Below are 13,670 nucleotides of genomic sequence, written 5' to 3'. Positions count from 1 at the left end.
CTGCGGCTGTGTGAAGTAGCTCTCCTGCTCAGAATAGATACTCTAAGTTTTCTGTGTCTACACTTAAATTTTTTGATGGCTGCTACATTAAGTGGTGGCTGCATTGTGTGGGTGGGCTGCTCCTTGCTGCGTGGATCAGTGGGGCACCTGCCTGTGAGGTACTGTTAAAGAGGACAGCTGGTGAATTAGAGCTTTGGAGAATCTGCATAAACACAGCTACTTCACAGGCATCATTCCAGAATCTTTTGCTTCAAGAACAAATTCCATTATGTAGAACATTTTAACATCTATTAAGTGGTAATACCTTTTATACACAGGGCTTTTGTAGCATGACTTTATGGCTAAGCTTATCGTGTTAAATTATTTACAAATATTGAGTTTCTGAATGTTATTTTGTGAGACTTGTTTTAAAATAGTAATAAATTGTTATTTTATAAAAAAATTGTCTTGGGGTTATAATCATTAGTTTTAGTTAATTTAGAGTAACTATGTAGTCTCCAAATACTCAATTTTGAAGAAATTCAACCATTGGGTAACAGTCCATTGCAGCATGTGGGACAGGGTGTGGGGAACAGGGATAAGGAGAGAGGGACAGGGAGACAACTCATTTCTTTAATCTATATTATGATTTTTTTTTTTGAAATACCAATGATAGTGACCCATTCCTGGTTTATAATCTTTGACCAATATTTGCCCAGTGGAAGGAGTGCTTCCAGGGATAGTGAATTACTATTGCACTTGGCCAGTCCTGGCAAAGGTTAGTTGATGATCCCTTGAGAAAAAAAATAACCAGCAGGATTAGTAACACACTTTGCCAGCTCATATTCTGTGCAGTCAAAATGTAATTTTGATAACTGAATAGGGCTGTACTATGGTTTTTACTGTCTTTATAAAATATTTTTATATAGGCCAGGCATGATGGTACATGCCTTTAATCCCAGCACTTGGGAAGTAGAAGTAGGAGGATCGCCATGAGTTCAAGGCTACCCTGAGATTATATAGTTGAATTCCAGATCAGCCTGGGCTAGAGTGAAATCCTACCTAAAAAAAAAAAAAAAAATTAAAAAAAAAAATTCTTTGAGAGAGAAAGAAAGGCCCATAAAGAGAATGGTCCCACAAGGGCCTCTAGCTACTGCAGACAAACTCCAGACACATGAGCCGCTTTGTGCATCTGGCTTTACTGGGTCCTGCAGAATTGAAGCTGGGTCTTTAGCTTTGTAGGCAAGTCCTCAAGTGCTAAGCCATCTCTTCAGCCCTAATTTTCACTTCTTAATCCATAGTTCCTTCTTTGCTAGATTTCCTAAATTATTTGATGTGTGTGTTTTTTTAAACAATTCCTGAGTCCATAAAAAGATAATTCTGCCAGATGTGGTGGTGCATGCCTTTAATATCAGCACTAGGGAGGAGGATCACTGTATTACAGAGTTAAATCCAGCCTGAGCTAGAATATAAGACCCTGCCTCAGGAGAAAACAAAAACAAAAAAAAAGAAAAAGAGAGAGAGAATGCCTCAGGCAGGCATGATACATGCTTTCAGGAGGCAGAGGTAGGAGAATCACTAAGTTTGAGGCCAGCCTAATACTGCACAATGAGTGGTCAGTCTGGGCAAGAGTGGGACCCTACCTTGAAAAAACAAAACATAACAAGAGAATGCTTCAATTCTGATCATAGTCATTGTCATTTTTAAAACATTTAATTTTTTATTATTTGAGAGAGAGAGAGAGAGAGAGAGAGAATGGACACGCTAGGGCCTCCAGCCACTGCAAATGAACTCCAGATGCATGCGCCACCTTGTGTATCTGGCTTATGTGGCGCCTGGGGAATCGAACCTGGGTCATTTGGCTTTGCAGGCAAGTGCCTTAACTGCTAAGCCATCCCTCCAGCCCCACTGTTATTTTTAGTTCAGTGTTTCCGAGAACCAAGGATGAGTGTCTATGAGCATCTCAGGAGGCTAAGGTAGGAGGGTGAGTTCAAGGCCAGCCTAGGATACAAAGGAAAACTGCCAAAAAAAAGGGGGGGGGGTGGCTGGGGAAAAAAAAGTTAAATGTAGGTCAGACATAGAGGCACATGCTTATCATTCCCAGTACTAGGGAGGCTGAGACAGGAGGATGGCAAGCTTGAGGCTAGCCTACACTGCATAGCAAGTTGCTGGCAAGCCTCAGCTATCTAGGAAGAGACCCTCTTATAAAACGAATACACAAAGGTGTACTCTGTCCTCATGTACAGACATAGAAGGAAGCTCACACACACTGGGAGAGAAAATTAACACTTTGTTGTTCTTGTTTTGGTTTTTCAAGGTAGGGTCTTGTTCTAGCCCAGGCTGTCCTAGAATTAGTCTCAGGCTGACCTAGAACTCAGAGCAATCCTCCTACCCTAGCCTCCCAAGTACTGGGATCAAAGGTGTATGCCATCACACTCGGCTGCATAACATGCATGTAGCATTTAAGAGGCAGGAGAAGTATCAGCAGGAGTGAGAATGGGAGGAAAGGATAATGGGACACAGTAAGTTCAAAATACAGTACACACACACATGAAATTGTCAAAAAGCAAATGTACTCATGTATGGATTAGGAGTATGCAAGTTTACTATGTGATAAAGGGTGCATTGCATAAAAGTGTGAGAAATGGAATGCATCATGGAGTGGGAGAGGGTGTAATACTCGCAAGAGTGGAAGGAGTGCCTTCGTGAGTGTTGAGGGAGAAGTGAATTTGTGAAGATAGAGTCAAATGGGGTGAGTGTGTGTGTACTTGATGTTAGTAGGAATGGGGGAGGTTATGAGTCTGGCTGGTAGGGGAAGGCAAACGCCTGTGGGAGAAGTGAAAATATGTAAATTTGTTTAGAAGAGGAAAGCAAAAAATGTGAAGGAATGAGAAGTCCAGATATGTGTACAGAAAAACATACACTAGTATTACTGTTCATAAATTATCACAGTTACAAATGACACCAGAGTTCTACTTGCCCCTGCCCTGCCCTGCCCCAGCGCTAGATCCTCCATGCAACACAGCCATATTTGTTACACCAACTTTGTTTTGTTTCATTTTTATTTATTTATTTTGAGGCAGAGTCTTACTCTAGCCCAGGCTGAACTGGAACTCAATTCTGTAGTCCCAGGCTGGACTTGAGCTCACAGCAATCCTACCACCTCTGCCTCCTATGTGCTGGGATTAAAGGTGTGCCACCACGCCCAGCTACACCAACTTTAACTTAAAATGATGGGAAAGCCCTATAGAACATTTAACATTTTAAAGTTTTTATTCAAGATCTTCAGATTTAGAACACTCACAATCCACATGAACAAGAATTTATGACAAAGATCTGCAACTGGGGAAAGGTATTACTTGTTCATATCAATCTTCTCATGTGATTTATAGTTATATTCACTTTATGCAGTGAAAATTTGATTCACATAGCTCCATAAAAGCAGTACTTTTCTAACATTCCATTTTGTACTCTTAGAATACTTACCAATTAAATTGATCCAGAGGTTGAAAGTTGAGAAATAAATCTGTTTTGTACAGCTGAGTGATATCTAATAAATTCACATTTCCTTAATATAATCAGGAGTAATTTACAGTAAACTATCCACAAGATTAGTGACAAATATAAGTTTGCATTTGTACTGAAATCTGCTGTGAACCAGGCTCTGCATTGAACATATGATTTAGCAATTTCACATTTAATTCCCTGAATGGGAAGTGTCATAGCTTCACATTTCTTACCATACAGCTTCACTAAGCTCTTATGTCCAAGCCTTTCCCTGTTATTTTAGCCAGCTAGACTCACTTCTGTTGCACCAGCTCAGGGCAATCTCATGATTTTGAGAATATAACATGAATATGCAGGCCTGACTGTCCTGCCCCATCACAGCGGAAGAAAACAAAACAAAATACAGAGCAAGGCCGGGTCATTATTATTCAGAGACAGGCCAGTAAGACAGCAGAGAATAAAGCAGCTGGGACCTAGGTCTGCACTACAGCCCCTTCCCCCCAGTACTCAGAAGTTCCCATCCAGGCCTAGCTGCAGGAGGGCGGCCTCAGCCTCCTCCTCCTCCTCTTTGGCTTCCTCCTCGCGGATCTGTACCATCAACTGGAAGAGATTGGGTGCCGGTCTTTCCCCAGCCCCCGTCAGCCACAGCTGCCTTCGGATGGCCCCACTGTGGTTGGCTCCAGCAATGACCTGCTCCAGGCGAGCCTGGTTCACATTCTCTTTATCAATGGCTCCCTTTTCCACAACCTTTTGCAACAGAGGCTCCAAACGAATGACATAAGCAGATAACTTTTCTCCTGGATTCTGATAAGTGTTCAGAAATCTGACCTGAACGTCCCTAGAGTTCTCCACGCTCCCAAACACCTGCTCAAGAGCCTTCAGGCATTCCACAGTGGTGATGGCGGGGTTGCTGGACTTGAGGATGCGAATGACATCCGCAGCGGGGCCTCTCAGACTCTCCATCAAACGCCGTCTTTTTTCTACATCAGACACCTGCCAACCCTCTATGACCTCATTAGTGTGCTCCAGCCAGGTTTCAAAGGTCTCCTCGCCAGGCCCCAGGATGTCCTTCCCGGAGAACAGCGTTAATTTCTTGTACCATATGGACTCAACAAGAGGCTGAATAACATTATCCAAAACATAATTGAGCATCTCTGCCGACATTTCTGGGCTTGGAGCCGAAGCCGGGTTTTGAAACCCAAGGACACGGGCAACATCTTGCACAGTCCACCCCTCTCTAGCTAGGAAGAGGTGCAACCGTTCTAAAAACTCAGCATCAGATGTGGGGGGCTTGAACATCACCTTCCACATCCCTCCTTTCCCTGGCATCTCCCTGGGGATCAAGGAATAATCAACTGCTCCAGTGAGCTCTAACAAGGCTGCTTTTGCATTTTCTTCCCTCCAGAACATTCTCCCAAGTACTCGATAGGGAACGTGGGGCATCGCAGCCTGAAGGGCCTCTTCGATTTCGGCCTCATCACAGTTCACCGGGATCCCCCAAACGAGCAGCGCTCTCTGGGAGTTTACATCCATGCCCCTGCACCAGTCTTCCAACAGCGTCATCGCCATCGCCCCCCGATTCTACAGATCCAGATCGGCCTGGGTCCCCGCTGCCCACCAAGCAGGCCGGGGACGGCGGGGCGTGTAAGATCAGGCAATCACAGGAGCAAACGACACCAGTGCTCCCACTTCTCCCCGTCCCGGTCCCAAAGTTAGTCTCGGGGACACTCAAGTCACGCGGCCGTCGCCATCTTCCGCCCGGGCCGGGGACCACGGCCTGGCGAAGGCGGCGGGCCCGGGACGTGGCGGTTCCTCCGGTGGCCGCGGGTCCGCAGGCTGTTTTTGCGTTTAGCCAACGACGAGCGCGGTGATCCCGAGGTCAGGGCGACGGCGGGGCGGACAGGCGAGCGGCTTCAGGAAGGAAGGTCGCAGGGAGCCCTCGGGGCGGAGGAGACGGAGGAGCGAGCAGGGCGGAGAAGTGCGGCGGGACGACGCGCACGAGGACCGGCGCGGGCTCTGAGCCGCCTCCAGCCACTGGCGCCGCGAGCCTGCCGCAGTGGAGGGCGGAGCCCCGGCGTAGCCACGGCAACGGTGGGCGTGACGACGCGAGATAGGCGCGCTGGGAGGGTCTAGCAGTTACCATGGAGCCCGCGAGGGGCTTGGACGCTCTGATGGCGCACTTCCTCTTTCGTGTTTTCCAGATTAAAAAAAGAAAGAAAATAAAACAGGGCTGAAGGCATGGCTTATTTAAGACGTTTGCCTGTAAACCCAAAGGTCTTCGGTTCGATTCCACATAAAACCAGATGCACAAGGTGGCGCATGCTTCTGGAGTTTGTTTGCAAGGGTTGGAAGCCCTGGTGCACACTTTCTCTCTTTCAGATAAATTAAAATACTTAACGAAAATATTGCTAAGCAACTGAAATATATGTATCATGGTGGGCTGGTCTGGGGTTGCTCATTCACCCTGAGCATTCACTATCTGCACATGCGCTTACCTGATCACTCTGCAGCCGCTATATTTGCTCAATTGAAACTTTTAAAGAGTATATCAACTGTGGCCATGGGAAAGGCATTTTTAAGCTTCTTGTGTACATTTTTAAAAAAATCTGTTTAATCAGTCATTTTTGTAGTCAGACAAGCTGTGTTATGTCCTGTCTAGACCCTATTAACAATGGACTAGTAAAACAGAATCCTTATGGTTCAGAAATGTTAAGTAATTTCCCTTCAAGCAAAACAAGACCTACTTACGTCAACCCCAGATGGCGAAAAATCCCCCTTAAAACACAACATTCAACTCTGAAAACTTTAAGCCTTATTTAATAAAAGGTCTTAAGATACAGGACATTCAAAAGTAAATAAGTTACATAGGTACATTACAATCACATCAGCAAGATTCTCTTTAGTGTATTAATTTTTTTTTTATAAAAAGCACACAAAAAATAAAATCTTCAGTCTGGTCTATCACAACTGTACAGCAAGAGGTAATATTTATATATATATATATGTACACTATTTTAATATGTAACAGTCTTTTTAAAAAAGGGGGTGCCACAGGCAGCAAACACATAAAAGGCAGTGTGATCATTTCTGTTTCAAAATAAAAAGAATATACTTATTTTATATGCTATTAAAATATTTGTACAATAATTACAGACTGTCAAGGCTGTTCCTGTGCTGTCTCCTCCAACAAGGCCTTCAATTGAGAGACAAATAAGGAAAAAGGTGAAACAGCTGTAAATTGTTTGTTAGAGGCAACTATTAACACAGCCAAATGTGGGTTGGACACACTTGTTTTATAAAAAATATGCATACTTCCTGTAAACCAAAGAAGTTAGGCTTGCCAGTGAATAAATAACCCAGAAAAAAAGAGCCCCAGTGACATGTAAAGAACTGAGGCTTAAGTATATATTACACCCTCCTTCACCTTATCATCTGGCACAGGAGAAGAAAGAGGTTAGGTCAGTGAGGCAGTTAAATATAGGCAATCCCTTCAGACATCAGCAGCACGAGACATCTGTGCCAGGGCTGGAGGTGGGGTGGCAGAGGGGCAGGTTATGTACCTTAGCTGTGAGGGGAGCTGCTGAAGGCATGGAGGACAGTAATGATGGCACTGTCTCCTTGGATGGTAAGAGACCTCAGAAATGGTCCAGAACACAGGCACTATGTCAGTTTCACGCCCTTGGCTGAATGGAGGTGGAGGCTGGGAGGTGGGCAGGGTGAGATAATAAGACAGTGTAAAGCTGGAGTTGTCATTTGTCTTTAAAGCGAAGAACTCTGAAAAGGATGGGAAAACATCAAGAAAAGCCCAATGTGTTCACGTGGAACAAGCACCAGTATGGATGCTGGTTTCTGTGGCCACACTTACTGCTATGGCTGGCAGGTCAATTGCCACAGTCGCACCCGCCCTCTAAACATGGCCTTTTTGACACTTCATTCTCAACACCAAGGCATCCTGGAGCATGGAGTCTCCTAAAATACAATGTCAGGCGGGAGTTAACACTTAGAGGTACCATCTTGATTTTCCTTGTTTTCGTTCACCTGGTCTGGTTTCTGTAAGCTTAGCATCGCTTTCTTAATTGTCAAAAGACTCCTAAGTACTAGATGGTACCACGGGACAGAAGGGTCTCATATGACTGAGAGTGGTTTTGGATATTACATGTCCATACCAAGTCCTTAATCCAAATGTGGTTTAACTAGAAAAAAACCTTAGGAAACATAAGTAACACTTTGGGGCTAAGCTGTGAAGGCACTAATGAAAGTGAGTTTAGAAGAGAGCCTAAATTTGCCGCCCTCTGGCTTCTGGAAGGTACACAAGAATTTTGCAATCTTGAGATTCTGAGTTTGTAGAGAAGCCTAGGAAAGAAATGAATTTGAAGATGAAGGTACCTGTCCAGGAATCTTGGTTGGGGAGGAGTTTTGTTGCTACCATTGCCAGGGAATAGAATAGAATCATATTAAATGCATAAATGAATGAGAATACCGTCTAGTGCATAGTTTAAAAACTCCATCTCCATTTCCAACATGTTGCCTACAGGTTATCTCCTAATGACAGAGAAAATGATCCTTTTTGGAGCCTTCCTACAATGTTGACCTGTCATACACATCCACTCAGAATTTCTTTAGTACAAATAAAGTGGAGCAGTAAGACCAGAAAAATACCCTCCCCTCCCCATGGAATTGGCATGGTTGGCCTCCAGAACATTCTGGTCCTTTTACGTCAGTGACTGCATGCCAAATATGGCTTCTTTAAGCCAGAATACGGGCCTGGTAAACAAACTAGAATTCTGGCCTCCTGCCAATTCCCTCAAGCATTCTGAAAGTACAAAAGGGACAGCGACAAGAACTGCCTTTGATCTCGCCCACTCCTGCTAGGCTGGGGGGCTTTGATGACCTTCTCCACCCGCCCCCCTTACAGTGCTACTATCATTCCTACTGGCAAGAGCTTCCACAGCAACAAGGTAAGGGACCCTAGGGCCTTGGGAATTAAGGTGTGGGGTTGGGGGGTGTCAAGAAAGCGCCTTATTTTGGGATAAATGCACTTGGGCCTCTGGAATGCAGAAGGCCCCTGGTCCCTGAGAGGATGTTAGAAAATTAAATATTAAGAATAAATAAATGACACGAGTCAAGGAATGAAGGCTCCTGTCCAATCTAGTTAGGAGACATCCACCTCCCAGGGAAGGTTCCAGAAATCTCCAGCTTGCAGGACTGGGGGGCTAGGGTATGCACATCGACACTGGGAAGGGTGCCTTGGGGGTTAGGCGGCAGCTGCTGAGGGCAAGGACAGAGGCAAGCAGAGAGGCGGCACCCAGGAGGACGGAGGAGCAGGCCGGGCCTTCCAAGGACCTGCTTGTCGGTAAACTCCCTTAGCCTCCAGGACCCAAAGGTATTTGGCAAAACGGTGGGAAATAGGAGGAGCCAGGCTAGTCAAGGCTCTCTCAGGCCGGGCCCTGCAGCTTCTGGCCTTTGTTCAATTAGTTCCCTTTCCTGCAGCAGGCTGGGATCAGGGACTTGAACACTGGCTCCTTCCCCCTCAAACGTTTGAGAAAACTTTCCAATCCCAGTAGGGATGTTAGCAAGCAGCAAAAGGGTAGTACCTACCCTGGGCCTTACTCCTGGGGAGGAGGTGACCTGCAAAAGGGTCACTGGAACAGCTTAGGCCTGAACACTGTTGCACAGGGACAACACAGACCACCACACACGTTCTAGAGCAGTCCCTTTTCCTGGGGCTTGGGTCAAGGCTTGCTCCTCTGGAGGAGGAGGAGGAATAATGCTGCAGTGGTGTTGAGCTTGTGCTTGGCTGGCCATGGTGGCTTTCCTAGAGGCAGGCAAGGGGGGGGTGGAGGAGGCAGAGATGCAAAGACTGGAGGCAGCACAGATCAGAGACAGGCGGCCGCAGAGAGCCCCTCCCGCCCCGCACCCCCCGCCCCACTCCTCCAGGGGTCCAGGGCTCTCAAGGCTCCAGGAGGGCAGAACAATTTCACGACGTCGGACAGGCCAGACGCGAGGAGAACTGGATCCTGCAGCCCTTTAACACAGCTCCTGGGGGCCTCGGTAAATACAAGAGCCTCGTTTTATTCACGGTCGCCTTTGTTTTGCAGAGAAAAGTCCACGTGACCCTTTCCTGGCTCCCAGGGGGGGGCAGAGAGGCCGGGCAGCGCAGCGGAAGGATCCATCCGGGCCTTCAGCCCTTCTCGCCGTCGCCGTCCCCGCTCTCGTCGCGCAGCGCCGGCGGGTGCGCGGCGGCGGCGGCGGCGGCAGCGGCGGCGGCGGCGGCGGCGGCCTCGGCCTCCTTCTCCTTGAGCCTCAGCGCCGCCGCCTTCTTCTCCTGCTCCGCGTGGCTCTTCATGTGAGCACTGCGGCTCTTCACCTTGAAAAACACCCTGCGGAAGCGCGACAGGGGCACCGGGTGAGGGACCGTCTTCCGCACCCCGCCGGGGATGCTCAGCCCGCAGCCCCTCCGGCAAACCCTGCCCGCCCGTGACGTCACTGCCCTGGAGACCCGCTGAGCCAATCAGAAGGCAGACACCCAGACTTCACCCGCGCCGGGCCCAGAGCCGGCCCCAATCCCAGCTTCAACTCCGCCACGGGTCCCGCCGCCCACCGGGAGGGAGGACGGTCCGAGGGACGTCATACCTGCCGCATTTTTTGCAAGGGAACGTGTTCTCCTGGTTCTGGGTCTTATTAAATGTCTCCGGTTTTTTCTTCTTCTCCGTAAAAGGTAGCGACCTGCGGGGCTTCCCGGGCCCCTCGCGGGTCTTCTCCGGGGCCCCGCCGGCGGGGTCAGAGCCAGGCGCATTGGACTCGTGGCTCCGGAGGATGAAGATGTCGTTGGCCTGGAGAGAATCAAGAAAGGAGCGTTGAGTTGCGGGGGAAGGATGTAAATTCAGAAGTCTGGAATCTTAGGGATCCAAGGGCCCTAAAAGATCATGTCACGCCTTGCCAGGTTGGCCATCTAGTAGCCCCTTGATGCCTTCCAATGGCAGGGCCCGCTGGCTGCTTCCCCAAGCCCACTGTGGCTGGGGTTGGCTCTAACTCTGTCAGTGCCAACATGGCCAGTAGCTGTGGGGCTTCTTACCCTGACCTTTTTTTTTTTTTAAGATGACTTTAAAAAAAGGTTGTTTTTTTTTTTGTTTTGTTTTTTTGTTTTTACTTATTTGAGAGAGAGAGAATGGGCGCACCAGGGCCTCCAGCCACTGCAAACAAACTCCAGACCCATGCACCACCTTGTGCATTCGGCTTACGTGGGTCCTGAGGAATCGAAGGAGGTCCTTTGGCTTTGCAGGCAAACGCCTTAACCGTTAAAGCCATCTCTCCAGCCCACCCCACCTTTTTTTTTTTTTTTTTTTTGGTTTTTCAAGGTAGGCTCTTTCTCTAGCCCAGGCTGACCTGGAATTCACGATATAGTATCAGACTAGCCTCGAACTCACGGCGATCCTCCTACCACTGCCTCCCGAGTCCTGGGATTGAAGGCGTGCACCACCATGCCCGTCGTGACCCTGATCTTTCTATCTCAAGTAATCAAACGTGTTCATATGTTTGGACAGCTAGTCCAATCATACCTTCATAATGACATTTAGTTTTACATTATGTGCCAGCTGGTAGGGAGACAGGCTGGTAAAGAAGAGCCTCTGTGGGCTGGAGAGATGGCTTAGCGGTTAAGCGCTTGCCTGTGAAGCTTAAGGACCCCGGTTCGAGGCTCGGTTCCCCAGGTCCCACGTTAGCCAGATGCACAAGGGGGTGCACGCGTCTGGAGTTCGTTTACAGAGGCTGGAAGCCCTGGTGCGCCCATTCTCTCTCTCCCTCTATCTGTCTTTCTCTGTGTCTGTCGCTCTCAAATAAATAAATAAATAAAAATTAAAAAAAAAAAAAAAGAAGAGCCTCTGTCCCCAGAAAGCCTCCAAGTCTAGTGTACTTGCTGAGAAAATGCTTACAGATGGGGGGAAAAAAAGTATGAGCAAGTGCCAGAGAGCAGAGGATCTCTGGTGCCCAACTGGAGGAACACACAGGGCTTCAGATGGCGCCGCAGATGGCCATTAGAACTGAGGAATGGGCCCCGGGGGTGACCTTCAAAGGGAAGTGTTACAGAGCCAGCAGAATGGGACAGAGGTGGACACGGAGCACAGGCTCCCAGCTGGAGCAGCCATGCCCAGAAAAAGCAAGCAGCTGCGTTTAGCTGGTGGGTGTTCCGCAGGAGGAGGTGTACAAACACATGCCCGTCCCTCCCCCTCCTGGGAGAAATCTCTGACAGGGGCAGCTCTGGTGGGACATTCTGCCTGTGATGTGGACAGATCACTGCACTAGGAAGTCCAAGAACCTGGGACATGACTTCAGAGCAGTCAAATGGCATGCCTGAGCCCGATTCTCCCATCTGTGGAGTGAGGGTTGACCCTTTATGAGGTTATTGTTAGGAATTACCAAGATAATAGAAATGAAAGCACCTAGCAGGTAAGGGTCATTACTGGTACTCCTATTGCCTCAGCTCCATTTCAGATATCCTTGTCAGGTATAGCTCTTAAGAAAAACACTTATAGTGCTTCACCAAGTTCCACATGCCTAACACCTTTCTCCTCTGAGTCTAAGGTAGAGAATTAGCGATAGTATAAAAGTATACAGATTGGAGTCAGAGTGTCTATGACCAGTGTTATCGTCCACCTCAGTTTCCTCATCTGTAAAATGGGATTAATAACAGTCCCTTACTGCATAGGGTTGAAGACTAAATGCCTGATGTACTTCCTGCTACCATAACTTATAAAGACCACCATGTTCCTGCTCTGTCCTCCCACCTACACTCCCAGGCCCGGCTCAGCCCTCCTGGCCCTGGGCTCAGGGAGTGAACATGGAGTTCACACTTACCGCTTCATTGGCCTGTAGTGTCTGCGTGGCTTTGACAGCAGCTGCCCGCCGGCTGCGCTCTTTCCCCTCTTCCTGCTCCCCCTTCTCCTGGGTTTCTGGCACCTCTTCCTCCTCACCCTCCTCCTTCCTTGGCTCCTTCACTTCCCTCTTGGGCTCCAGTCTCTCTTCACTTGGGGATTCTCTTCTGGGAAGAGGCACCCTTGGGAACTTCTGGGAAGTCTATAGGGGACAAGAATGAGCTCAGTCACACCACCATGGGGCACTGATTTTGACCCATCCAGGACTTTTGAGCCCCTGCTTCTCCTGCCATCTTATCCTGGCCCTAGTGTAGCCTCTTGTCCTGGGACTATATCACAGGTCACAGCCCTCACATGGCCAGTTGGCCTGGGAACAGAAGAGAGTCTTGACCCTAGGAACCCTCTGGATGAGACTGAGCATTTGAGATAGAGCCAGGGCTGGACAGGGAACATGCCAAGACCCACAAGCCAATCTACCCTCCTGGACAAAAGCCCAAAGTCTTCTGGGCACGCTTGAGCAAAGTGACCTAGTAAGCCAGCGGGCGCTTTGAGCTACAGTTCCTAACTATCTGTGACACTTTCTGTCTTCTCCTCGGTCTTAGAATAGGAGTAGTTTGCTACCAAGTAGGGACTTGTAACCCCAAGATGATGTCAGGAGGATACATGGGCACAAAATTAAATAACAGTCTCTTTTTCACCCTGCTTAGGTCAGGGGCAAAGCCTAGGGTTGGTGCTAATGTGTCTTTTCTGCTTCCCTAAACCTGATAATCTCTTTTAAAAAGAAGTCAGACCTCAGTCTCAGAACTCTGGCTGGCAAGAGCATTTAGCTGGCATTTTAAACAGTGTTTGGTTTTCATATATATTTATTTTTATTAGTGCCCTCAATGGGAAACAATACTGGTTTTCTATTAATGACTGTATTATAAAAAGCTCTCCCCACCCCCCCACCACACACATACTTTTTTGTTTTTCAAGATAGGGTCTCACTCTAGCCCAGGTTGACCTGGAATTCACTATGTAGTCTCAGGGTGGCCTTGAACTCACAGCGATCCTTCTATCTCTACCTCCCAAGTTCTGGGATTAAAGGCATGTACCAACCACATTCAAACTTCTCTTTTATTTGAGTAAAAATATGTTGAGTCAAAGAAAATATTAAGAAATAGTACTAGTGTTATGGGATGCGAAGAATTAGGTGGGGTGCAAATAGCAGAAATCACAAAGGTGATGCAAAGATGAGTTTCAAAGCAGTGTTTAGAGCTATGCTGTGACAGAGGTGAGGCGAGGGCATTCTCCAGTGTTCCACATCATGCCATT

At 47.8% G+C, this 13,670-nt stretch overlaps 2 protein-coding genes across 7 annotated transcripts in view; both read right to left on the bottom strand.

Moving 5' to 3' along the window:
- Nucleotides 1–3,233: 3,233 nt before the first annotated feature.
- Pnma1 (PNMA family member 1) lies at nucleotides 3,234–5,493 on the bottom strand. Its single transcript, XM_004649420.2, has one exon. It carries the CDS (start codon nucleotides 5,053–5,055, stop codon nucleotides 3,994–3,996), a length of 1,062 nt encoding a protein of 353 aa, XP_004649477.1. The 5' UTR covers nucleotides 5,056–5,493; the 3' UTR covers nucleotides 3,234–3,993.
- A 3,907-nt stretch (nucleotides 5,494–9,400) lies between these two features.
- Mideas (mitotic deacetylase associated SANT domain protein) overlaps nucleotides 9,401–13,670 on the bottom strand; it is a 74,587-nt gene continuing 70,317 nt past the window's right edge. For all 6 annotated transcript variants that reach the window (XM_045154081.1, XM_045154084.1, XM_045154083.1 and 3 more), the window contains exons 11-13: nucleotides 12,340–12,558; nucleotides 10,120–10,319; nucleotides 9,401–9,866 (exon numbers count right to left, since the gene is read on the bottom strand). In XM_045154081.1, the coding sequence (XP_045010016.1) occupies nucleotides 9,668–9,866; nucleotides 10,120–10,319; nucleotides 12,340–12,558 (618 nt within the window). In that variant the 3' untranslated portion in view covers nucleotides 9,401–9,667. The remainder of the gene's footprint in view (nucleotides 9,867–10,119; nucleotides 10,320–12,339; nucleotides 12,559–13,670) is intronic.

The sequence above is a fragment of the Jaculus jaculus genome, chromosome 7 (genome assembly GCF_020740685.1).
Source record: "Jaculus jaculus isolate mJacJac1 chromosome 7, mJacJac1.mat.Y.cur, whole genome shotgun sequence".
NCBI classification, from domain to species: domain Eukaryota; kingdom Metazoa; phylum Chordata; class Mammalia; order Rodentia; family Dipodidae; genus Jaculus; species Jaculus jaculus.
Note: the sequence above shows the minus strand (reverse complement) of the source record. Positions and strands in the feature narration are given on the sequence as shown.

What these genes read in the sequence shown, in the direction of transcription:
- Pnma1 (XM_004649420.2), bottom strand. Translation starts at nt 5,055, where the DNA reads ATGGCGATGACGCTGTTGGAAGACTGGTGCAGGGGCATGGATGTAAAC.